Raw genomic sequence first — 26903 nt, 5'->3', positions numbered from 1 at the left:
TTAAAAAAAAGCTTATTTTATAGCTAAGCATAGCTTTTACTATGTATTTGGTACTGTAATCAGAAGATAAGTTATGTGTAGACTTCTTAGGTGATAAAGGAAGTAGTAATGTTTACGGCTGTTTCAGTTGTTTATTTCCAGGATGGGTGTGTTTTTCTTTTACTTCTTAAAAATGGGTACTCTGCAATGTGTTATGGTTTGTTGCAGTTGAAGTATGTATTTTTATGATGTCTATAGAAAGAGAAATAGAAGCATTTATAAAGAGTTCAGCTTTGATTAATTAAAATCAAAATCTGGGTTGTACCTCTTTGCCTTGTTAGAACTTAAAACTGCGAAATAATTGCCTAGCTTGGAAAGGAGCTATTAGTATAGTTCATAACTGTATTATTCAAGAAATACAACTTTTCAGTGTCTTATGCTTCTTATAATGTGAATTATATGGAGCAGCATAGGATCTTCTGCCAGTTTTCCTTTTAGCATTGCTGTTTGAGTCAAGTAAATAGGAAAGATGATGCTAGGTACTAAGGCTTTTTACTTCAGTAATTGGCTTTTCTAGGATATTGAGGCCTTTGTGTTTTCTGGGAAGGGTTGGAGAGGGCGGGGGAACAAACCTGGTTGTTATTATTTTGGTGGTACTTGCTTCATTTGTGAATGTCGCAACAAATTGGAAAGCTGCGTATCCTCATCTGCCAGCCCTGCAAAATGTGATGCAAGTTGCAGCTTTGAATCAATCTGCATGAAACCACACATCCTAGAATGTAGCTGTGTTTCTTCTAAGCCATCATTCAAATAACTTGTATCATTCATGAAAAAGACGTTTTCTCTAGTCTCCTTCAGCCAGACCTGAGCTCCAGCAAGGAGTGAATAACCTATGCGATGCAGCTGTGTTAGGCTCAGCAGTGCCTTCAGGCCTTGGTGATTACACTTGACATGCCTGGTGTTCCACTTCAGTGCATGCTGTGTGCATGGGTACTCTTGCTTCGTGTTGCACATAATAATGGAGCCTGTACTCATTTGTGCGTGGATTTACCTTTTTTCAAATGCTGGACATGCTCTCTTATTAGAGAGCATTCTGACAGTTGGCTGCACACTTTCCCATGGTGCACTAGATGACACTGAGCTGGCTATTAACTAGATTTTTCAGGTTACAATTATATGCATGGTTTAAAAAATGGAGGGCTTTATTGCTTATCTATTTTTAACACTTTCAGTTTATTGAACACTTTTTTTTTCTGAAAAAGGTGGTTGTCATAAGCAACCTGCACTTCAGGAAATACTGTAATTAATTTAAAATCTTTAGGGAGTGAGAAATTACGCAAGGAAGGGAAGGAGTTAGCAAGGTAATGTAATAAACTTATTTAATATAAAGATTCCACTTTCTCTACTCCCTCTTGATGGAAATATAATCTTTAAACTGAATGTTTTGCCAGACAAGAAAAACTAACTTTCTGGAGAGGAGAATACAAATTTAGCATTATTAAAACCAACAAAGTGGGCCTCCCTCCTCCATTTCATTGTCTTTCTGTCTAGAGATTGCCATACATCAATTTTTTTCAGTATTTATAGAATTAGGATGACAGCCTAAACAATTAGTGGTTTGAGATTTTTTGAAAAAAAGAGGAAAGAAAGTAAAATGTTTCCAAACACACATAGCAGAATATATTTTGAGGCAAATTAAGGAACTTCTTAGTTCTTTCAGCTTCTCTGTGTACACGTATGCCATTGTCTTTGATAAGCAATTTTACAATAATGAGGGGAGTAGTCTGATCTTGGAAACTAGCTTTTGGGTTTTCTGAAGAATGTGTTAGTGTTTATGATTTCAGTGTGAGTTTCTTGTACAAGTAACTATCTTTTTCTGGCAGTTATTCAACAATCCACATCTTTGATTCTATAAATGTCACTTAAGACTTATCTTCTGCTGCAAGTTTCAAGTGCCCACCTATGCTAATGAATAAGTCTGCAAGATTTTTGTTAAATTTGTGTGGTGGCAGATAGAGGAGTATTTAGTATGCCAATCATAGTATTATGTCTAAGTGTACCTGTACGGCTCTATTACTACAGTGCCTGAGTAAACACAGGAAAAGATAGAAATGTTTTCTGGTAGTGGGTTTAAAAGGATGTGATTGTCTGCTTTATCCAATTGAAATATTTTTTTCTTAAACTACTATTGGAGCAGGAATAAGGCTGGAATTTTTATAGTGTTATATATGTAGCTTGTGGTTAAGGACAATTTAACAGCCATATTACATTCAAGAAGCTGTTTTCACGGTTACTACTTTTCACTAGTCATTTTGAGTGTTGGCTATGAAAAATATACCAACTGTGCAAAACGGTAAGAGTGGGCAAATAAAGAATATAAAGTAAAGGTATTATGTTAGATAACTAAATAAGAATGGTAAAGCTGAGTTTGAAAGAACTTGGTGTTGTTCATTCCCATAGATATATTTTTCTCTCTACCTTCTGCCAACATCAACACTCTAAAACAACATTAGTCTCATGCTGTGCAATGAATTTTGTATTTTTATGTATTATATGTAAAATGTCTGAGAAATATAATATTTAGAGAATATCAACACACTGCTGGCTTTGATAGCTTGACAGGAATTATGATTTTATAGAAGTGGAGTGTATATTAAGAAAGTGTAACAAAAAAAAAAAGAAGAAAGAGTCTTTGCTCAGGTGGGCCACACCAACTGCTTTGTCTGTCAGGTTCTTATTTAAGCATCCTTCTCTATAAAACAGTGTCATTTGGGCACTTCAGACCTCTGTTTTCTTTACTCTCTCCCTTCTTCTTTAATCATATTTTAATAATGCACATCCCAAAATAATAAGCTGCCTGCTACAAAGTTACTATCTTGAGTTGCAGCACTGTTGAAAGGCTTTGAGACAGTGCTTTTCAACATGTCCCTTCTTTTTTTACTTAAAAAAAAGTTTCTTAAATTAGTAGCTATTGCCTGAAGAACCATCATAGTGCAAGTTATGCTTAATATGAGTGGTATTAATGCATCTCTCTGTCCCCTCACCCCTTTATTTCTCCCATTTAAAGCTGCCCCACTGTTGCTGTATGCAAACCGACGTGATCTGCGACTGGTGGATGCTGCAAACGGGAAGGAGAACGCCACAGTGATTGTAGGTGGCTTAGAGGATGCAGCAGCAGTGGACTTCGTGTTCGTCAAGGGATTGATATACTGGAGTGATGTAAGTGAAGAAGCCATTAAACGAACAGAATTCAATAAATCCGGGAGTGTACAGAATGTGGTCATTTCTGGACTGCTGTCACCTGATGGTCTGGCATGTGACTGGCTGGGAGAGAAGTTATACTGGACAGATTCTGAAACAAATCGGATTGAAGTTTCTAATTTAGATGGATCACTGAGAAAAGTTTTGTTTTGGCAAGAGTTGGACCAACCCAGAGCAATTGCCTTAGATCCTGCAAGAGGGTAAGTCTTTGTTAAAACAAAATCATTACAAATACTAACATTTCTGCTATTTCCTGTTTGCATTGCTTAAAGTAAATGATGGTACTGTTGTCAAAGTTATCCTAAGCCATATTGCATTATTTGTTTCTCTTTCTATTAGTGTGGTTTGAAAATATTTTGTGCTTTTGGAATTGCATTTGTATTGATTTTTGAACAACTAGGAATCAACTAGGCAGAAAGGGCACTGGAAACTTATTTTGGCAGTAGAGCAGAAGATGAACAGAAATGGAGAAGTTCTAATGTAAAATCTGATATAATTTGGTTGAAAGGTCATCAACTGTTTGGACAGGCTTTTGTATCTCTTTGCAGTGTCAAGTAGTGGATTTTTTTTGAGATTTATTCATTGTTCGTATTTCTGCTTTATTGAAACAGCAGATATTTATGCTTTATTAAAACAGCATAAGAAATTAGAGAAATTGGTACATTGTGTTAGTAACAATGAGATATGTTTTAGCACTTAATCAGAAAATTTACAGAAGGTTTCCTCTTCCCACCCTTAAGGGAACTTCTATTTTAAAAAAGTCCTGTGTTTTGGATTATTGTATGCTAGAACAGGTCTAATTCTTTGCAGCTCTCATTTTAGTCCCTGGATGTGACTTACAGTATAATATTTTTGTTCTCTTTTTGGGACAAAGATGTGATTGGCTAAATTGAGTGGTGTTTTTGGTGATGTTACATAAATGACTAGCTTGAGGTTACCCCATAGGTAGTCATTTGTGATGAAGTGATTGCTCTGCCAAGTGAATGACTAATTGAAAATCTTTGATGCTGTGTAATCTTTTGATAGTTTCTTTTAATCTGTAGTACAGCTCTTACTTATACTATCTTTTTTTTCCTTGTTCAGGAAACAAAATGAATCTATTGTGCTACCAGTTCACATATGTTTTTCAGTCAACTTTTTTTTTGTGGGAGAAATCAATGCATTGTTTCTGTGGAAAGATGAGGGCTGTTTTAGCCGTTTGCAGCCTCTTTGCATTATAATTCATTGAACTTGTGTGTTTGGGTCTCTTCCTCGGAAAGAAGAAAGTCTCTTTGTAAAACATGGCTTCTTTTCTGAACTGTGTAGAAATACCCTATCTTGAATGTTTCATTTCACAGTTTTGATAGGCCTTTGACAATATATAAACAGGAAAGATGTTTCTCTTACATTACTTATATTTCCAGTTTTGGAAGTAACAAAAAGATGGTTTTATGGTTTTCCAATGTCTTTACAACTTATAAATTGGACGTAACTATAGCATTAGTTTAACTTTATTAGAATATAAAAATATCTAAGAATGCAAGAAAAGATGTAAGACTCATGCCCCTTCCACCCGCTATTCCAAAATGGAGAGAGAAAGGGATGAAAACCACAGTCAAAGTGTTTTTGATTTGACTTGTAGCCAGAGACAGAGGTTCTCATTAGGTAGGAATAACAGCTGTTGTCAAACCAGTTTGTCGTTTTTAGAAGAGGATTTGTATTTTCGAATATGTGCAGTAATGTGCTCAGTGATCAAAACGAAATGATTGCATACTCTTGCACTCTTTCATAATACTTTACACAGAGGAGACTACAAGAAGAAAATTACATAGATCAAAGGTAAAGTCAACTTGTAACTTTTTCCATACTGATGATCTGTTAAAGCAGTAGGAGTAAACACTTCAATATGCTGAGTTTTAAAACAAATCAAAACAACTCAAAAAACCCAAACACCACCCTTCCTTCCCCAAGCTAAAGAAAAAACCAAAGGAAGAAAAATCCTTCAATGTCTGTAACTGGACAAAAGGACAAATATTTTTTTTCTTCTAAACCTTTGTAGAGGCTACTTTCTAAGTTAAATGAAGGCTGTACTTTTGGAAGATAGTACAGTAGTATATCCACTTTCTGTCTTACCATATTGAAATTGCAAAAATTTAATTATTTTATGACAGAAACCCTCTCAGCTTTCAGTGAATCTGGTTACATTTCAGAGCTTCCTCCAAAGCTTTTGAATCATAGGTGGAAGGGTGGCATTAGCGCAAGGATATAAAAAACCCCACACTATTTTAAGAACCAAGTCCCCAAACGGTTCTTCATGTGTGCTTCTTTCACTAATATTTACATATTTTTATCCCTGTAAGTGTCTTTTGATTTCACACTGTTGCCTGGCAGACAGTGGTAGGAATAAGCCATAAAAGAATCTAACAACAGTTAACAAAATCTGAAACTTGGAAACTCAAAAACTCCTCTCATTTTCATGCAGCTCACTCCATCTCCTATTGTGCTCACTCACTTGATGGTTATTCCAGATACCATTTTGCAAACTCTTGCAATTCCTTCAGATAGATGATTTAGCAGCAAAATTTACACTAAAGTTATCATTACCCATAAGTTCAAGTTTGTTTGTTAAATGTAGTTGATCTCAATTAGGATACATTAAGTACTTAATGATCAAGTTGATTTAAGTGGCACACTGTTTGCGTGTTCTGTGCTTGTATATACAAACATATGTATCTGTCTTAATGAAAATATGTATCTTAACAAAAACATGAGAATATCTGTGTTGACATGAAATTTTAAGAACAGTATATGTTAGCACAAATATGTAGTACTGATTAATAAATTTTCTTGGCAGTGTCCTATGTAGAAAAAATTATATGTTCTGCTAACACTCTGGTCTCTTTAGTAACCTGTCAGTTGCAGGATACTCAGTGGTTGTTCTCTGAAGGTCACGAGTCAGTGTTTTTGTCATTGTTTGGAGGAATACGATTGGACTCTTTCAGAGCACATTACAGCAACAGTAATGGTGATTAAAGAATATCTGGTTTGTGTAGCCTTTGCTACTACTGCCAAAACCATCTGTTAATTGTGTGTGTGAGGCTGTATCTGTAGCTGAAATACTGCAGTAGAAGTTGGACTTGGTTCCCATGCCTGTAACCAATAATGAGAAATGCAAATGCATTTGCTAATAGAAAGTATTTCTCAGTTGGTAACTGAGACACAGCAGCCAAGTCTGATTTTTTTTTTTTTTTATTCCAGTACTTTTGTCTAGGAAGTAATCAGAATCTAAAATGTCTGGGTTCGTCTTGCTCGCCATCTCCTACATACTTTTTGACATCTGAGTGTCTTATTTCTCAGATTCATACAACTACAACTTGCCTTACTTTTTCTAGTTGTAGTTGTCCTGATACACACAACATTTTACTGAGGATATCAGGACAGAGAAGAAGGGACTTCAGCTGAAGAGGAAGGAAATTTGAGTGCTTCCTCAGCCTTCTTCTGAATTGAGTCAGGGCAGTTCCAGGAATGCTCCTTGGTGCTAGGCATCCTTTCTGAAACTGCTTATTCCTGACCTGTTGTTAAACATGTGACTCTCTTAAGATCAGCAGCTGAGAATAACACATACTCTTAACATGTTAATGTTGACTTTTTGCCAGGGGAAGACCAGATGTTAGACCATCAAGTGCAGGAGAGCACCAGATTTAGGAACTGCTTACATAAAAATTGAGCAAGTGGAAAAGAGAATTTTCTGCTTCAGCAGTTCAAATGCCTATCTATGCAAATTCTTGAGAAAGTAATGCTTGAAAATGTAGTACAGTATATTTGTACTGCTGTTTTATTTGTCTTGTGGGGTTTTTTTTTGTTTTTTGTGGTTTTGTTGTTTTTTTTTTTAATTTGGACAGCCCTCTTTTGTCCTCGGTGAAGAGACTTCATTATCATTGTTACAGTTCCCCTAAAATTACCCTTTAGACAACTTGATCAGCTTTCTTCTTAAGTAATACTATCAAAATTAACGGGCTTTTCTCACTTAGGAGTGTATAGTTTACCACGAAGGGAATTTTAAGTGGCTTCTAGAAGTGCTGACTAATTGCTTACTTTTCAGGACATGTTTTAAATCAAGTGACTCTTTAGAGTTACCTTAATTGTTAAACTCTTGTAAAGCTTTTAAGTTGTAAAGGTTTTCAATTAATGAATGGAATTAGAGTACAAAGAGCAACAACACTTTTTATGACAGCTGAAGTTGATTTCTGGATGAAGTACATTGCATGTTGGGGAAGACCTTCTGATTTAATGTGTACCCCTTCCCCAGCAGATTTTTCTGGTTTGATTTGTTTGTCTGCTTTTTAATGGAAAACCTTTGTAGGGAATGCCTGTACTTTCTTTCTTTACAGACCTACTTCTCGTTTCTTTGACAGTTGAAACTTGCATCTGAGCAAGTAAAGCACAAAAGCCATTGTAGTACAGACCTTTACATCTGCATATGGTAACAAAAGACTCTTGGGGCCTGATTGGGTGTGTTGCTGAGTGCTAGATGTTATGCAACAGTGTAAGGAGTGGAAAATGGACAGTTCTAATAACTGTTGCAATGTCTTTGATTTGGAGAAAAAACATGGTTAAAATGAAGGAAAAATATCAGAATTTATTTGTAAATTCATCTGTTTGGTGAAGGGTTTTTTGTTTACATGCAAGTTAATGTTATGTAAGATGGCACCTTAGATGTAAATTTGTCAAATAATGCAAATAACTGAGTAGTTAGCTTCACAGCTTCTCTTGATACCACCTCTCCCTTGAGCAGATTACTTGTGGCTGAAAATCTTTCTGCATCTCCTCTGCTGAGACAAATGTATATCACAGGCAGCAGATAGTGCACTCAGCTAATCATTTGCTGTATAGCCTAGCCTGTGCAGTAAGGAGTTCATATTGAGGTTTTAAGGCGTCTTGTATATAAGTATTAGGCTGATATCCAATCTACAGACTGCTGTGGTATTGGCACATAGATTTGTATGGTATATTTAGTTTTTCTTCACCTAAGGAGGCCCAGCTGGTCAGAAGATGTTGCTGGTTGCAAATACATTACTAAATTCTGATAACAGCTAGGATATTAGACAAAAAGGGTTTTTTTTTTTTTTGTGACTTAGAGATAGTGAAGCTAACACAAACAATTGCAGTAGTATTGCACCATTTGTCTGGATGACACAGCATCAGGAGTGACCTGCCTTGGCTCTTGAGCTTCATGTCACTCTTGGAAGATATAAAATGCAGTACCAGTGTCACTAGTATGTGCACAGGGACTGTTGGGTTAACTGAATCTGGGCAAGGAGGCTATAATTATTGGAAAATATTGCCTAGGCCAGGATAATGCTGCATGATTCAAAATGCAAGAGTGTGCAAAGTCGTACTTCATCCTGCAAGATGCTGGTATGGCATCTGAAATATCCTTGCCATCTTCTGTACCAGAGCTACTGTAATTCCCTCTAATTTTGAAGTATACAGTGTGTGGAGTTTGACTTTAGGTCCTATGAAGATCTTTGTGCTTTCCAGGAATGAGATCAGACACTAGTAATAGCATTGACTATTGACTCTAGTTTTTGGAGATTTGTTTTGTTTTAATCTCACTGACAGCCAGTTCATTTTGAAAGGTTCTTTCACAAAGCTTTGCAAGGTTTGCGTGAGCTTTCTCATATGTGGTTCATGCTATGCTGGTTTGCAGCCTGATGCTAGGATACTTCCATGTGGCTAGATGCTAAAATTGTAAAGGTATCATTTTGTTGCACAGCTCAAAAAGTTAGTTTCTTTCCCCTCCTCTCGTTTGACCTCAGCTGAAGGAGGAATTAGAGGAAGGTAACCAGAAAGTAACCAGAAACATACATGTTTAAAATAGAGTGAAGGCCTGGAGAGGTGACCTCTCTTGTAAATCTGGCTGTGCTGGTTTTAGATGTTACTGCCCCTCACTGCCTGTCCTCACCCTGCTTCCAGAAGTTGTCAAGATCTTGGAGGAAGATATTCAGTAATATATTTTCTTTATTTTTCAGGAGTTTTGCCTATTTTTACTCTTTGTAAAAGGAGATCGAAGAGATATGGCTTGTTAGAAATCTAATGAGAATGCACAGAATTGATTTGTGCAGGACAAATGTTTTTCTTACACTGAGATGTCTTAAAGTTGTACATGCTTGTAGCTGTAGGCAAGTTTGAAAATAGCCTCTTATCCCCACCTCTTTCAGTCAGTGCTTGGGCTAGAAAGCAAGCTTGTGGACTGGATCAGTTGAAGGCTATTCTTTCTCTTCTTCCAACATCCCTGTAAGATAGCAGCACCTTGAAACACTGTAGAGTTTGTCAAAATATGAAGTTCATTGGCTTTGTGTTTAGTTTTGGACTTGTTCCAATGGATGAGGCATATGAATACGGTGTGAGGTGTGTGAATATGGTACATCAAATGATGGTCTGACAATTTGTGACAATGGTTGACAATTTAAGGGAACATTCAAGAGGATGATTGGGCCAGTCCTGTACCATGTACCTCAGTGCTGCACTGATAAGGGTGGTAAGAATTAGTAAACTTTAAGTCATTTGCTGTGAAGTACCAATATATAATTCAGAAAATTGTATGCAGTGTTTTTTAGTAAGTTAAAACTAAGTATTTAGACTGAGGTAGTAATTTCTGATGTGCTTTAATAATCTCTGCTGATGAGTCTTTGGGCATGCTTTTACTTATCTGCATTTTCAGTCCCTGCAATTATAGTTTAGCATCGAAGTCTAGACTATGAAAACCTGTTGTGTTTAAAAAATAAATTGTGAACAAACAAGTTTTCGCTAATAGCATTTTGAATGAAGCTTTATGTTGAGTGAACACAAGGGAAAATGATTTTTAAAATGATGATTTTGTACTTCTAATAAGCATTATGTGACCTGATCTAGGTGAACCTGCTTCTGCAGGGAGGTTGGACTAGATGATCTCTAAAGATCCCTTCCAACCCCTACCATTCTGTGATTCTATGATTACTAGCTAGATGTTAATTAAAAAACTATTTGTTCACTTACTTCTAAAAATGAAAATAATCCTAAAACAAGTTTTAATATGTATTAACAGGAACTCAAAAGGGCCAAATTAATTTACAGCAGAGAGTTATAATCTGATATATGGTTTATTCTGTGTTATTGCTTGAGAAGTCCAAAGTACCGTTGTTGGTAAGGAAGCAGGGTGGCTTTAAAGGAATGTCTGTGATATTTCTGGGAAAGGGACCAGAGTGGAAAAAAAAAACAAAAAAAACCCAACCAACCTAACTAATAATCCTTCTCTCCCCAAAATATAACTTGCGTAACTTGACAATGTTTGTCAAGAAGTCATTACTTCAGAATCCAAGACATCCAATAAAGAGTTTTCAATTCCTCACTAAAACCATTGCTTTTGACTCAGAATTGCAAATTGCTTCAAGAAATTGTTTTTATACTTCATCTTAGGGAAAAGTTTTCCTTGTAACCTCTGTACTATTTTGAAGCAGGATATTTTAGAGGAGATTTTTTTCAGAAATCATGATGAGCCTTACAGAAAATGTGTGTCTGTGATCTGTGCAGGAAGAAATGTATTGGCAGAACTAGCAAATACAACCCATTGCAGTATTTAAAACTTAATTTCTTCATCCTATGATCATCTTCTTGCCTTTCTAAGTATGCTTCACTGCCAGAAACATACTTTCTACCATAAGCTGAGATTATACTCGCAGTTCTTGCTGACATATATTGGACACCACAGTGTACACCCAGCAAGTGCAATTGCAGCAGAATTACGTACCATGTAGACTCATCCTGAGTTGCAGTGTAAGGGAAGCATGGTAGTGTCTGGCTTTGTTGTTACTGAGTCTGTTTGTTCATGGGCCTGTGGAGATGAAAGGGAGGAAAGTTTGAGGAAGAAGAATCTTAGTTTTTCTCATTTCAAGGTAAGGTTGATTGATTGAGGGCAGGTGTGTCATTCCCTCCTTCTCTGTTGTCCCCTTCCCACCCCTTCCCCTCCCCCCAGTGCTTTGGAGAGTGACTGAAATATGGCCATGTTAGAGCTTAAACTTTGGTCCAAACTGTAGACCAAAGGTTTTGATCTATGTTGTAGAAAATGGATTAGAAAGTCACCTTTACCCTGATCGTTGGATTTGTGTTGTTGACAAAAAAAGGTTGATTTCTGGCTCATTTCCTGAAACAAGCTGATAAATCCACTGGCTAGCATGATTTAAAACAGACTAATAATGTTATTTAAATAATCTACAGCTCAAGTTTTGTTTAAAAAATGAAAATCAGAGCACTCAGCTGTATGAAAATTCAGCATGATTAACACAGAAAAAAGTCTATAGAAGAACCATCTTTATTTGGCTGCATTCCTGGAAAAAATAAGACTATGCCAGTGGAGAATGAGTGCATCTCAGTACTGTCTTCTCTGTAGAGTTGTCAGATAAAATGTCATGCAATAATTGTACAGAGCATGCTGAGCAAATACAGCTTTCACAGTGCAGCTAGTAAGAAGGGAGGTTGTAGCAGAGCCATAAATTGTGAGATGACCTAGTAAAATACCTAAGTAAGTGTTTCTAAAACCTGAGTGGTGACCCAAGGACAAGAGAAGATGGTTCACATTGCAGTCAACATTGCCAGGGTAGTTAGCTTGGCCTGTATCTGAATAGGTACAATCTATCATTTTAAGATCCACATATAAAAGACCTGAGAGTGAACGAAGGAGAAGTTGGTGCTTTGGATTTCTATTTGATGCTTGGAGAAGGAATTGCTACTTTTAACCCTTTGTTGTATAACTGTAGTGTATGTGGTGAATTTCTGGTCTGTTTCTTCTGTAGAAGACTTCCTCTTCCAGGCTGTTTTTAAAAGATCTGGCCCAGTTGTGGGTATTTCCTAGTAACAGAAAGCAATAGAAAAACCTGAGCCTTGTTTGTGAAGTAGAGTCACTTCATATGGGCCCATGATGCTGTTGCTCAGTTACACTCTAGATTTTAAATGGTATGCTTTAAATGCATGTGTGTGGGTGAAAATGTAAATGCAATATGTATTTAGGGTGTCTGTGTCTAGTTAATTGTATCTTATACTTGAAACATTCTAATTGTATTGTACATTTAAAACCTAAGAAACAAACAAACCAGCCCTCAAAATATTTCCTCCCCCCCAAAACAAAAAAAACCCCTCAAACAAGTCCAAAGCAACAAACCTTCATAAATGTGGCAAACCTTTTCCCTGGGACTGATGAATAGAAATGTAAGGAGTAGTAACACATATTCTGGACTTTAACGCTTGGTATTAGAAGGATTCTAATTAAATCTCTTTTTTTTAATGTCAGCATCCATTCTGGGCCTCTGTCTTTCCCCCCCCTCCCCCTCCTGCTTTCTTTCCCCAGGGTTGTTTAACACATACTTAACTTTTTCATTTCTCATGGGAACCTTGTCGTTTCTCACATCTACATCTTAATTTCATGTTTCAGCACAAAGTATTACTCGTATTAAGTTTTCTCTGTCACTTCAACCAAGAAGTGGTAAAGGCAGGAGATTATGCAACCAAGAGCAATGTTAAGTCGGAGAGCTTTTTTTTTTTTCTAAATAAAGCTATGTGAAATTTACTTTTATTATGCAAAGGATAAGTATGATATCTACTTTTAGTGGATTGTTAACAATTACCCTAAAATTAAAGAAAAATATATGGCAAGTTAAGCTTGTGTGATTTTTTTTTTTCTTCTATGTATTGTAGTAATGTACAGAAATATCTTCAGTCCTCAGGTGAAAAGTTCTTTTAATAGAATGCATCTATTTGTTGTAGGATAAAAATATTTCTTATTGCCTAAACTCTGTCCGACTTCTGTGTAAGTTTGAATAAAAGTTGCTTATTTGATATTTCTTTTTTTTTTATTTTCATCATGCGTTTTTCTTGTGTCTATTAAAAAAAGAAATCTCTCTGTGAAATACCTGTTTAGCTCTGTATGTAACCCTGGTTAGTCTGAGGTAAAAATTAAGAGTGAGGGGGAAATTACTTGATGTATAGGCAGTTTATAAAGTAGTGGGCTCTAGTAAGTCTCAAACTGTTAAGAAGATCCTGGAAGAATGGTTTTGGATGTGTAGAACAAAACTTGCCTAGTTTTTTAGTGTAAACACTTGATATGATGGAACTTGAGCAGTTGGTAACAGTCCAGAGTTGTCTGGCTTTATTGTGTCCGTGTATGTTGGTAAACCGATGCTTCACCTGATTGTGACATTTCACATGAATCTCCTGTTACCTGTATAAAGTAGGGGTTGTGTATAGACTTTACTGTGCTTTACTGATAAAATTTATTGCAATGCCTTGACTCTGTTTTAAACAGCATTTGATAATGTGCTTGTTTTGGCCAAAAGTGATGACTGGAGGTTCTGACTGAGAATTTCTGTTGACCCCTTAGATGTGCTTAAAAGTAGTTGTTTGGCTGAAAAGGAGAATTGCTGGATGTGATATTCCAAGCCAGCGCTTGTCATGTAGCTGGCAGGAACAGAATGTCTTGGTCAAGTAGTCAACAGCAAAGCCAGAGATGTGTTGTAGTAAAAGTCTGATTGCTGCTCATAACCACTAAAAGCTTTAGCATTAAATAAATTATATAGTCCTAATCAGCGTTTTATAGCTGCTAACCAAATTTGGATTTAAAGAGATGGATACTATGCAAGCATGAAAGTACAATATGTTTTTGAGGTTTGACAGAAATTTGTTACTTAACTGGAGAAAAATTTTCTCCTTGCATAAGAAAATGCTCTACTATTTCAAGGCAGAAATGAGACTTGGAAAACTGAGTTCCTAAACAGAGTTCTTGACATTAATATATTTCATTTTGTCTCATAAAAATCCTGAAATCTCAGTGTATATAACCAGAGCATTTTGCTTACTATTCAGTAAATAGCCAAAGGGCAGTCTTGTGGATAACTGTGAAACATGAGTAGGGGCTTTTCATTCCTCCTCTTAAGTTCCTCTGTTTGGGGCAGATTCCCTATAAACTGTGACCCATGCCCTATTGTTGCATGTTCTGTCATCTCTGTGTCCCCCTTTGTATAAAATAGATGCTATAGATGCTATCAATTGGTCTCAGACAGATGATTAGCTAATGATAGTTAAAAAAAGAAAACCCAGGTCAGAATATAGAGGACTTCTATGCATCAACTTTTAAATGTCATACCTGAAATGGAGCCAAGTAATGACTGGGAGAAAGGCTCTGTGTTTTTTGAGTTTTGATGGGCTTTATGGTCATCTGGGGGCTGTCTTCTCATTTTCTTCAGTGAGAATAGGATTACAGATGCCAAAGGGCCACCCATGCAACAGGGTGGGAATTAAGATTTTTGAGCTCTGGTTCCTATTTAAGTTCTTTGTCACCCTTCTTCTTTTGAAGCCTGGGCCTCTGCAAACAACTGCTAGTAATCTAAAGTTGAAATCTTGTGAGCTTAGTTTCTCATGTGTGGCTGTGAAAGTATTGTCTTCTGTGATTCTCCAAAACACACAACATGACAGCGTGTGGGTTTACGTAGGTTGGGACCCTTCCCCCCACCCCCTCCACCACCTGCATGGTTTGTGAAATCTTTTCTGTTCCCTTCATCTTCATTATAAATGGCATATTAAAAGCTGTCTTAGAGAATTCAACATGTGGCACTCCAGAAATACATAACCTCCGCCAAAATTTGAATTGAGAGATGTGACTTTGTAAAGATGGTGGGCTACATTATGTTTGCCCACATATGGATGCATGTGGCTGTTGACATATTTAAGTGTGTGTATGCATATTTTATCTGTAGAGTTCACCAGTGTAAACCTTAACAGTACATACACTGTTATCAATGTACAAATAAGAAGCGTCTGTAATCTGTTATGACAGTTAACTCATTAACAACTGAAGGGAGTTACAGAAAAACCTGGTTTGGTTGTAGATCTTCCAGAGTCTAAAGCCTTCACACTTTTATCTGGTGACTCTCATAAGCATATGTTACTTGTGAGTACTCTGATCTTGACAGGACTGCTTATTCAAAATTAAAAATTTACTTGGAACATTTTGCAGGACCCAGGCTGAATACTTAGAAGCAATTTGTGGTACTGGGGCAAAGACATTCAAGTGGCTATCAATATTTTTGGAGGGACTAAAAGACCAAGGAGAGGGATACTTCTTAAGATACTCTAAAAGCAATGAAAATGAGAAGTAAAATTTGTCATACTGGGGAAAGCTACCAGACAACTCTTTCATAAGGAGACTAGCTGAAGTCCTATATTTAATACTAGATGAAAGAAAATTACATTGAAAAATTAAATAGGCTTTAAAAGAACACTTCTGAAATCAAGTAAGTGATACATACTTATTACATGTACCTTGACTTGAGTGCTGCCCGTCATATTACATACTAAGAGGTCTAATCTTAGGCTCCTGCTCATAGATGATTTGGCATAAGACTCTTCTATTGTTGATTTCCAAGACTGAGTTGGTTTGAGGATTGCAATTCCTGAATTTACAAATTGCCTGCTCAAGTAAGAAAAAAACTTCTTTTGTGCCAGGGGAAGAATCTGCAAAGCCAGTTAGCTATAAAGTGAAGTGAATATATTTTAAAAAATTAAAATTAATTTTGTACTAATGGAAAAGTGAATAGTATTATGAAAACAGATGCACTCAGTGAAGTTTATACATTAAAAAGGATACTTAGAAGCAAATATTTGCATTTTTAAGTGGAGGAAGATGAGATTTTTTTAAAAACACATGTTTATCAAGATTATCTAATTTATGTGATTGTGCCTTTCTTCTTCTTATTATTCTCTATCTCTCCTGACAGTATTTTTTCCCCACCATGTACACCTTTCACTCTTCTGACTTTCAATTTTCATCGTATGCTTTACATTCCACTTCTTGTGTATGTAATGTAATCATTAAACTTATCTTCTGGGAAAGTGGCTTCCAAATGGTTTTCTTTCTGAAGCTCTGTTTTCCAAAGGATCTTTAAGATGGTTCTTAGAATCTGATTTGTGAACTGCCTGATTTTTCAGCCTGGATTGTTGTGGTAGACCATGAAGCTCAAACAGATAAAGTCATAGCATTAATAATTATTTTGCCATAGCAGTGTTGAGTATACTGCTTAGGTCGAAAACTGGTTTTGCATGAAGAGAGTTAGTAGCATTCCAGTGTCCAGATTTAAATGATTGTTATCTTTGTGCAGGATCTAGAATCTACATAAAACTTCTTTTAAGGAAATGACAAATATCAACTTTATTTTTTTTTTCCCTTGAGATGGTAAAGGGAAATGTTAAATAAACAAATGAATGAAATGTTAAATGAACAAACACCAACATCATGTTTAAGAGATGACTGCTCTCCCCTCTGTAAGGATATACCAAATCAAGTTTATAAAACTGAACTGATAAATATTTGAAAAGTGCATAACCTAGGTGTTAAGAACAAGTATCACATTAATTCTGTGCTTGATAATTTCTATTATTTTTAGTGAGAAGAAGAGCTACCTCTTTCTCTTGCACATGCGTCGTCTTGGCGAATTGCAGGGGTTCTTCTTCATTATGCAAGACGGGAGTGACCAGACACCAATATGATGTCCATTGACTCCAACTTTATTGCCACATAATCATCACATATATACTTTTCCAAATGCTGTATACATGCTACAATTCATGATAATTAGTTAATACTAAGGATCACACGCTATGCATAAGGCCTCAAGATTTCACTTTTGTAACAACTTAGACACCAACTTCATTGTGTTAAAATACCAACCTTATTGTACTTAAAACATCAACCTTATTGTGCTTAAAATAACACCTCACATCTATTTGGTCTTCAGTTAGTTTTCTCTCACACTAGACTATGGTTATGCTTACCCTACATTTTACTTAACTTTATACTATTGTTAGTTACATATGTTGCAATTTGTTAGTCACATACATGCGATCACACAATTCTGAATTGAATGCTCTATCCTGTCATCGTGTTTTGACCTTGCCTCTGTTATAGTGTATAGTTTAGGTTTCTTCCCTGCTTAAGCTTGCTGTCGCATCGGCATTCTTTTCTTTTTCTGCTGCTGAAGGCGATTCAAAGATGAACTGCTAACTTTCTTTGTCTAACTCCATAACGTTCATTATAGTCCAGACCCCAACATCAAATATATTATTCTGCTGAACTGTGAAACTTGATATTTTCACAGTTCTATGTTGCTTCTAGATAAATTTGCTTCAACGTGACCATGGTCAAGAATTTCACATGAATATAAGACACAACTTGTCAAACATATGTTCAATGAGTGCTGGTCTAATGTTTTTCTGGTAGAGAAGTTATGAGCTCCTTATTTTAGGAACAGTAAGAAAAATCTATGGGACTGTCCTTGAAGATGTTACATGACTTGTTTCTTCATTTTAGCCTGTCCCTCTGGAATGATGATATCGCTAAGTTCTGACATCTGTTTTCTCAGTACTGTTGAGAGCTGTATATTAATCTTCATAGAGGTAGTTTGGCTTTTTCTCTGTGGCAAACTGTAGAGTTGTCAGTCTTTAAAAAAAAAAAAATAAGGCTCCAAAGTCATGAAATTGTATGAACAATTGCTGTATCCAGGGACGCAACAGAAAAAGTTGTAGGCAAACTATGTGCAGAACAAACCTTTTGACCTTAAATAATTTCATTTTACCTAGAATTACCCTCTTTTGCGTAACTGAAGACAACACTGTTTTAAGGTGGCTGTGTTTCTATGCATGACAAGAAAGAATGTAAGTTAATAAAGTGGTAATTTATGGCCTGGTACAATCTCCACCTAGGCATTTGTGGGCTTAGTTATGCAATTCACATGCTGTATTATATGGTTAATTTAATTACAACACGTTATCCAGTGTTTGAGCAATAGGAACTGTTGACAAGAAAGACCATGCCCAGTTTTATTTCAGAGCTTAAGTGTCTTATTTATCCAAGACCTCTTTTCACTGATAGATTTGTTACCCTCTTTAAGAGTTGAGGCACTTGGAAGTTCTCAAAGAAGAGAAATTCTCTTTGGTCTGACAGTGAAAGTAGTGAGAATGGACAACCTTCTGGTTTGGGGGACAGAGTTGCCCTTTAGCAAGAGCAACTGGAGTTGGATAGTGGAAGAGTTCTGTGGGTTCTTTGAGAATTCTGGTTTATTTTAGTCTTGGTCTCTTCACAAGTTTGACTTTTAAGTTTCCATCTGACACTGTGCTAACCACTGAAGTAGGAAAGTGTAAAAGTAGAATGGAAAGATAGGAGGTTCTTACTTAAATAAAAATGACCAGTAACGAGGACAATATGGACTTGATTAGTGTCTTCCGTAAAAACACATGACCATCAGCCTCCGTTTTTCTCCTTTCTACTACTTTTTTGCAACCAAAATGTTTTACTGCTATTCTTCTTGTCAGCAGGAGAATTGGTTTTGCATGTCATAAAATGACACAAAGTTTTGCCAGTCACTTTTTAAGGAGTTTCTCTGCTTTCTCAGCCTTTAATCTACATTGTAGTGTTGTATCTCTGTCACTCTTGACATGTTTCAGAGTGCATTGGATGAATTGTTTAGAGAAGCAGTTCTTTTTATTTGCCTTCATGTCTCTTCAGAAGTGCAAGAGTGGGCAAAATATGTTGGCAGAAGTAAGATGAATGATTCCACAGACAAATACTTGTCACTTCCAGAAGAAAAATATCATTCAATTGAATTGGCAGTTTAGTGGTAACACTGTGTGTACTCAGTTACAAAACTGTCTTCCTAAGTCTGTCACAATTTCCAAGGTGTCTGAGCGGGGTAAATGTGCTGTAATGGGGTATTTGTTCATAGTGACTTAGGTGCTTTAAAAAAAAAAAAAACCCACAGCTTTTTTTTTCTATAGAAACAGTTAAATAGAATATAGTGTGTTTTGGGTTTTTTTGGGGTTTTTTTTGGTTTTTTTTTTTTTTTTTTTTGAATGACTGTGTGAATAGTGTGTATAACAACACATGGAAATGATAACTGTTAGGAGAACAAAAGTTCACTTGAAGCCATCTGTTGTCTTGTGCACTTGGTTGATCAGGCAGTGTTTAGAGGTTTTGTGTGTGCCCATGGCACAGAACTGCTCAACTAACTCTTTCTAGCTGTGTAGAATTGACTGACCAACTCCATGTGTGAGATGCCTAGGTTTGATCTGCGTAGGCTGTAAGGAGCTAGAGTCCTCAGGCTGAAGCCAGGGCAGTTTGAAGACAGTGACTTTACGAAATGCAAAGTGTCTCCCCTTTCATCTGAGTCTTAAGTGTTCTGATTTTTGAGGATGGAGAAAACTATTGCAGCCAAGCAGCTGGTGTTTTGATCTTACCACCTCGTAGTGCTAAGAAAGCTCCACAGGCACTGCAGTTGAGCAAGCAGTGGGAGATCGCATAGGGTCTGCAGCGGTAAGGCAGTGCTGCATATCCTTATGGCTGGGTTGTGTTACATAGTTGTAGATGATTTCTGAGCTAGACCATAGAGGTATGTTGTGAAATGATGTTTCTCTGCAGAAGGCTATTCACAGCATCACAGGATTGGAAGGGATATCTAGGGGTCATTTAGTCCAATCCCTGTGCTAAAGCAGGTCCATCTTGATCAGGCTACACTGAAGCGTGTCTCAACAGGTTTTGAAAACACCAGAGAAGGGGACTCTACGGTCTCCTTGGGCAGCCTGTGCCAGGGGTCTGCCACCTTCATAATAAAGAATCTTTTACTTGTGTTCAGGTGGAACTGCCTGTGTTCTAGCTTTTGTCCCATTATCTGTCACTGAGTGCTAAAAAGTGAAACAAAACACTCATCCAATCCTCTTGACACCAACTCTTTGAGTATTTGTAACCATTGATAAGATCTCCCCTCTCCCCTCTCCCCTCTCCCCTCTCCCCTCTCCCCTCTCCCCTCTCCCCTCTCCCCTCTCCCCTCTCCCCTCTCCCCTCTCCCCTCTCCCCTCTCCCCTCTCCCCTCTCCCCTCTCCCCTCTCCCCTCTCCCCTCTCCCCTCTCCCTTCTCTTCTCTAAAGAGACCCAGGACTTTGCAGCCTTTCATTGTTAAGAGAGATGTTTCAGTCTCCTGATTATGTGGAGTCCAGCCCTTCACTGGACTCTCTCCAGAAGTTTTCTATCACTCTTGTACTGAGGAGTCCAAAATTTGACACAGGACTGCAGATGAGACCTCATCAGGGCACAGTAGAGCGGGAAGAGAATCTCCCTCGACCTGCTGACCACGCTCTCCTGATGCATCCCAGGATGTCATTGGCGTTCTTGGCCATGAGGCTACATTGCTGGGTCGTGTTTAGTTTGCTGTACACCAGAACTCCCAGGTCTTTCTCTGCAGAGCTGCTCTCCAGCAGATCAGCCCCCAGCCTGTACTGGTGCATGGAGTTGTCCTTTCCCTTGTTGAACCTTCTGAGGTTCCTCTCTGCCCAACTCTCAAGCCGATCAAGATCCTGCTGAATGGCAGCACAGCCTTCTGGGGAAATCAACCAGTCTTCCCAGTTTGGTGTCATCAGTGAACTTGCTGAGGGTACACTCTGTCCTCTCATCCATGATTGATGAAGATATTGAATCAGACTGGCCCCAGAACCGATCCCTGTGGAACCCGACCAGCTACAGACCTCCAAATTGACTCAGCTCTGTTCATCACCACCCTCTGGGTTCTGTCATTCAGCCAACTCTTGATCCACCATCCACTCATGCAAGCCACACTGCCTGAGTTTTCCTATGAGGATGTTAAGGGAGATGGTGTCAAAAGCCTTGCTGAAGTCCAGGTAGATGACATCCACTGCTCTCCCCTCATCTAGCCAGCTAGTCTTGCCATCATAGAAAGCTCTCAGGTTGAGTAAGCAGGATTTCTCCTTGGAGAATCCACATTGACTCCCCCCAGTAACCATATTTTCCTTTGTGTGTTTAGTGTTGTCACGAAGGATGAGCTATTCCATCACCTTTTCCAGGGATGGAGGTAAGGCTGATTGGCCTGTAGTTTCCCTGGTTGTCCTTCTTGCCCTTTGTGAAGACCGGAATGACACTAGTCTTCCTCCAGTCCTCAGGCATCTCACTTGTGCTCCATGATTGTTCAAAAATGATGGCGAGCACCTTAGCAATAACATTAGCCAGCTCCCTCAGCACTCGTGACTGCATTGCATCAGGACCCATTTGTGAGTGTCCAGCTTGCCTGTTACTTTTGTAGAACCTAAAAATGGCTGTTGTGGAATATGTGTGGCCTTGTTAATAAGCAAAATATTCCTCCTCTGTCTTTAAGCATATAGGTGATAGTTTAAAGATCTCAACACTGCACAGAACTTAGAATAGGCAATTGCTTAGGGGAGTGTTTAATTGATGGTTTGGCATCTTTAAGGGCTTGAGCTGTGGGCATTCAGTATAGCAAAGGTCTAAACGTAGCCTGAGGAGGGGTGGTAGTATGAAGTCAGGAAGCCTAGCATCTGATATTTTAGTTGAGGGTCAGGTGCTATGTAATTTAATCTTAAAAAACTGTTTAACCACTTGTGTAGATAAATGCACAGTCTCTCAAAGGAAAGGTTCCTGTGTGCAAGTCTTGATATAGTGAAAGCTTAACTCCTGTGTTTAGAGGCAAATTAGGACATGATATAAAGTAACAGGCATCTGGAGAGTGCAGTCATTCTTCTGAAAATATCAGCGGATATTTTACACAAGTGAGGACGGTGTATAGAAAATAACAACAGCATGATTGGGTTGCAACATTGGAGCTTGCAGAGTTTACTTCTTCAGGTAGGGAATGTTTATGTACAAAGAGTTTATGCCAGGAAATGGCAGTAGTTAAAAGCCTATAACTTTACAAAAGCATCACACAGCCAATTGTGTCTTAAAAGATAAGAGTTTTAGTAGAGGTGTGGTCTGCCTTATCACTGCAGTTGGGTGGAATGAATGATTTGTATATCACTGATCAAATACATTACTTACTGCAGCATTTTTCAAGATGTGGATTTTACTTCTTCATGTGGAACATTGTGTTTTTGGGGTTTTTGTTTGTTTGTTTTCATGAGAAATCTTGGGCAAATCACTATTCTTGCCATAACTTTCTTTTTGGAGACATTTCATGTTATTTAGCATGTCTATGAGCCCAGCACAGTTCTCTGATTTCCTTTTCCCTCCTGCTCATGCAGATACCTGCTGGAAGACGTACTGGAATTCTGCCTGCCTGAATGATGTAGGCCTGGGCCAAGGCAGTGCCAGCCTTTTGCGATTGTGTTTTAAAACATACAAAGCATCAGCTGTGCTGTTGCATGTTCATTATAACAGCACTGCTTGTCAAACAATTTAGAGAAATTAGAAGGGGAAAAGCAAAAATGTGTTTCAAAACCTAGAATAAGTATAAACACTTTGGGGAACACTTTGGGGGTGCTGGGACAGACTCAAGGAATGTTTGTGATAAAAAGCACTCCTTTCCAATGCTACCACACCAAATGTAAAAGACATGGTGCTAATATGCCGCTGAACTGTTTATACAGAAACATAGGTGCTGACCTGCCTTCTTAATTTGAGGGGATGAGTTAAATAAACTATATTAAATGGTGAAGTATGAACTAAGACTTTTATTAAAGCATTTTCAGTTAGTTGAAGTTGGTATGGAATTACCTGACAGTTAATTTTTGCAGAACATACTAATTCACTAAATGGAAATGTTTTGTGGAAACATTGTTGTCATAACTTTTCATCAGGCTGTCATCCTGATTTGTATAACTGGAGCCTTGAGCTTCTAGCTCTGTTGCAGCTATCCCACAGTAGCTAGCTGTATGCTGGTGAAACAGTTGAGGATTTTCAGCTGCCATACTGTTGTGATCTTCTCGCTGTTCTTACGTTTTTCTATCAAGGTAGATATTTCATTTTCAAATGATACTGTCAAGTGTTATTCCACATCAGTGATAACTTGTAAACTTTGGTTTTGTTTTATTGATTACAAGGACGGCTTAGATGAAAACAAAGCACTTCCTGCTAAAAGAAACTGCCCTTTCTTTCCTTCCTTCTTGCTGCCCTTTCCACATCCTCAGTTCTCGTTCCTTTGTCATCTTCCTCTTCATCGTGGCAATATGGTTTGTGCTACACTGGATATTGTGCACATGGAAGGTAGGAATAATGCTTGTCTGGGTCACCAGAATTTTAATAACTGTCTTGTAGACTTTAGAAAGCAAGAAGGTGATGATGATATAGAGTTGGGGCAAAAATGGATTAAAAAGACTTTTTTGTTGTTGTTGTGGTTTTTTTTTTTTTTTCCCCAGGAGTTTGGAACAGAGCAGCTGAGGAGAGATGGGGTCACTCCCCCGTTAGTAGTTTTAACTTCTTGTGCTGGTTGACCTTATAGCCTTGGTTATCGTATTGGAGTGCTAGTTATCCACTGAGTGTTTTCAAATTCAATCTATTTTCAAGAGTTAGAAAACTGATACACAGCTTAGTAATTTTGGCTCACTGCTGTTTGTTCTCTAAGATTATTACCAATTTTAAGACACTTTTAAGTTCTGTGTCACCCCTATTTAAGGTCTGATTTTTATGGGGTTATACCAAAGTCCACACTACAAAGTGCAGAAGTATTTTTCTTTGTTACTTTTTAAAAGCAATGTCATTAAATTGCATCTGGCAGCCTTCTAATTCACCCTGTGATTTGTTCATCTTTTGTCTGAATGCTAAGCAGCTTACTCTGTGAGAGTTGTATTATCTGTAATATATGAACAGAGGCAAAATAGGAAATATACACAGTTGTTTTCATTTGGTAGATATTCTCATTCCATCATCTGCCAGCACAAGGTGCGTTCTTACTTCTACAGGTGGAAGTGGGAGTATGGAAAAGTAACAACATTATATTGCCAAAATAGATTGTGGGCCCCATCTACCACTCTTATCAAGACAGCAGTTAACTGTATGTTTGACCTGCCTAATGGTGTGGGAATTGGATACTATTTTGGTGGGGGTGGCATAATTAGTGGCAATTTGTGCTGCAAACTAATACCAGTTTTTTCTGATAATTTTGAGTTAAATGCACACAGCTCAAAACCAGTCCTGGCACAGATTAGTGCTTCCAGTGGAGGATTTAACCACATAAGCAGTAGGCCATTCTGTTTAATGGTACTACAAGAGCTGATGTTTTGCTGTACAAGAAGCTTTGCCAACAGCTGTTAGGTGTCTAGCTTTCCATATACTTAACATCATTGATATTTAGTGTCTTCTGCTACCTCTGCTGATGTGATTAAAAGCCTAAATCTATTAGAGGTGTGGGACAGAGGATGATGTGTGTTAGTTTCACTCCTGACCTCATGTCACATGTGTGAGGGCTAAGGAAAAGGGTTGCTGCAGAATTTTGCTGTACTCTTAATTAGCTCCTCTGAGGTTACAGGTTTATGCATCTGAGGTTTGTGTTAGCTGAGAAGTGCAATATCCACAGCTTGTTACATGGAGTTTATGAATAGGGTTATCTTAAGCTAGCAATGAGCACACATACATAAAAATTGATGGATCTAGGAGTTGACAATAGCGTGAAACAGACAAGCATCATTTGTAGCTAATATCTAAGGTGCATGTGAATACTGTAGACAACTGAGCCTACGTCAGAAAATAAGTCCCAGTCTGGTCTTTGCAATTTGTTGCTTCATTTCAGTCAAATTGGACCTCTTGTTCACCTCCTGATGTGAGCCTGGTGGCACTATGTAGGTCTGTAACGGGGCACTGTTGTGATTTAGGCCTATCCAGGAAAAAAGGATCACAAGCCACGAGCAGCCACTTGCTCACTCGTTCCCCTTGCGACCAGATGGGGAAGAGAAAAGGTACCAACCAGCTTTGGAGCTCCGTAAAGACAGAGAGGGCTCACTCATCACTCAGTCCCAGGCAAAACAGACAAGACTACTCAATTTGGGGAAGAAAACAAAAATTAATTTAATATACCACCAACCAAAACTTAACAAACAGAAAACAATGCAGAGTGACACAATGATCATAGAATAGGATCAGAGAATTATTATGGTTAGAAAAGACCTTTAAGATCTTTGAGTCCAAACACTAACCTCACACTGGCAAACCAACCTCTAAACCATGTCCATCAGCACCTCATCAATGTGTCTTTTCAATATCTCTAGGGATGGTGACTCCACCACCTCCCTGGGCAGCCTGTTCCAATGCTTAACAACCCTCTTGGTGAAGAAGTTCTTCCTCACGTCCAATCTAAACCTCCCCTGGTGTAACTTGAGCCCATGTCCTCTTGTCCTGTCATTCATTACTGGACAGAAGAGATCAACCTCCACCTCACTGCAGCCCCCTTGCAGGTAGCTGTAGTGGATGTACAGCAGGAGAAGCAGCACATAAATCTCTGGTACTATTTTTTTTCCTCTGAAACAGGTGGTCAATGTGTCTAATAAATGAACTAGAAAAAGCATGCTAGTTCTTTGCACTTCAAAAAGTGCCCTGTCTCTGCTTTGACAGAATTTGAACAGTCTCTTTAGGATCAGCTACCTACAGAGGAGGAGAGGATTTCCCTGCTTAAATAGCTGAAGTAGTACATTTGTTTAGTTCCAGATAAAACTGCCTCATTGTGATAAATGAAGTATCCCCGAACAGGATTCCGGTTGAATTTTGGAATTTATTGGATGAATAAGAGCAAGCAAACGGCGCTGGGTGCGCTGAAAGCCTCTGCTCTATCAGGATGCACACCCGTCACATCCCGAGTTCGAATTAAGTAGGGTAGGCCTTATACGTATTCATGACTTTTCCTCGAAGGGGCTGAAAAGTGTTAATCATTTCTGGGAAGGGGTCCTCTCCTCGCGCATGCTTTGTTCCATCTTGGGGGTCTTTTTCACCTTCTTTAGGTGGTCGTTGGAGGAAGTCAGTAGTCTTCCTCACGGTGTCCCCCAGGCAACCTCAGTGTGTATATCTCTGCAAAACTGATTCAAGCTAATCTCACCAAAACATCCGCCAAGCTGCCTTTACAAGAAGCAGAAACACTCTCATCAAAACCTGGTTCAAGCTAGTCTTCCAAGACACCTGTCAAGCTGCCGTTACGAAAAGCAAGAACAAGTTACACAAGAACAAATAAAGCTACCAAAAATAATCATCCATATTCATTGATCCACATTGACACGAACCAAGGGAACACATTTCACACTCATTGACATCAATTTGGATTGGTGACTTTTTTTATCTCTAAAAAGAACAAAAATCCCACATAGTAACCTCTCTTGTTAGGATTTAAGTGAAAGCTGAGCTGTTGTCAAGCTGAGCAAGCCTTATTTCTTTCACTATTATCTTGGACCCCCAAAAAGAAAGTGAACTTGCACCTTTCTGTTTGAAAGTTAGTCAGAAAATAGTCTTTGAGGGCTGATACTCCCATGCCATAGTTAGTTATCCAACTGCCTGAGTTGAGCTAGTAAGGTCAGCTCCTTTTACAGTCACTAGAGAAAGGTGACTTTCTCTTTGGGTGAAGTCGGAGTGGTACTGTAACCTGAGCAGGAAGCTACCACTTCTCTCCATTTCTTGTTTGAGGAGCCTACCTGGTGAGCTCACACTTTGAAATGAAGTTGTGAAAGTGGACCTTGTGATTAATGCCACTTCTTCTCAAGAGGTTTCTCTGATTATGTAGAAGTAATCATAATGTGTCTCAGTGAATGTAGTTGCTTCTATGAACTGTAAAAAAGGAAGGAGACAAAAATGTATGTTCTTATTTGAAAAAATTACTATAGTTTAACATT

At 38.0% G+C, this 26903-nt stretch overlaps 1 protein-coding gene across 1 annotated transcript in view; it reads left to right on the top strand.

Annotated features, from left to right (window-relative positions):
• The window catches only part of LRP6 (LDL receptor related protein 6), a 138262-nt gene that overhangs the window by 15651 nt on the left and 95708 nt on the right, over positions 1-26903 (top strand). The window contains exon 2 of the mRNA XM_062007167.1: positions 3047-3440. Within this exon, the coding sequence (XP_061863151.1) occupies positions 3047-3440 (394 nt within the window). The remainder of the gene's footprint in view (positions 1-3046; positions 3441-26903) is intronic.

The sequence above is a fragment of the Colius striatus genome, chromosome 1, assembly GCF_028858725.1.
Source record: "Colius striatus isolate bColStr4 chromosome 1, bColStr4.1.hap1, whole genome shotgun sequence".
NCBI lineage: Eukaryota > Metazoa > Chordata > Aves > Coliiformes > Coliidae > Colius > Colius striatus.
This window is presented reverse-complemented; position numbering and strand designations above follow the sequence as displayed.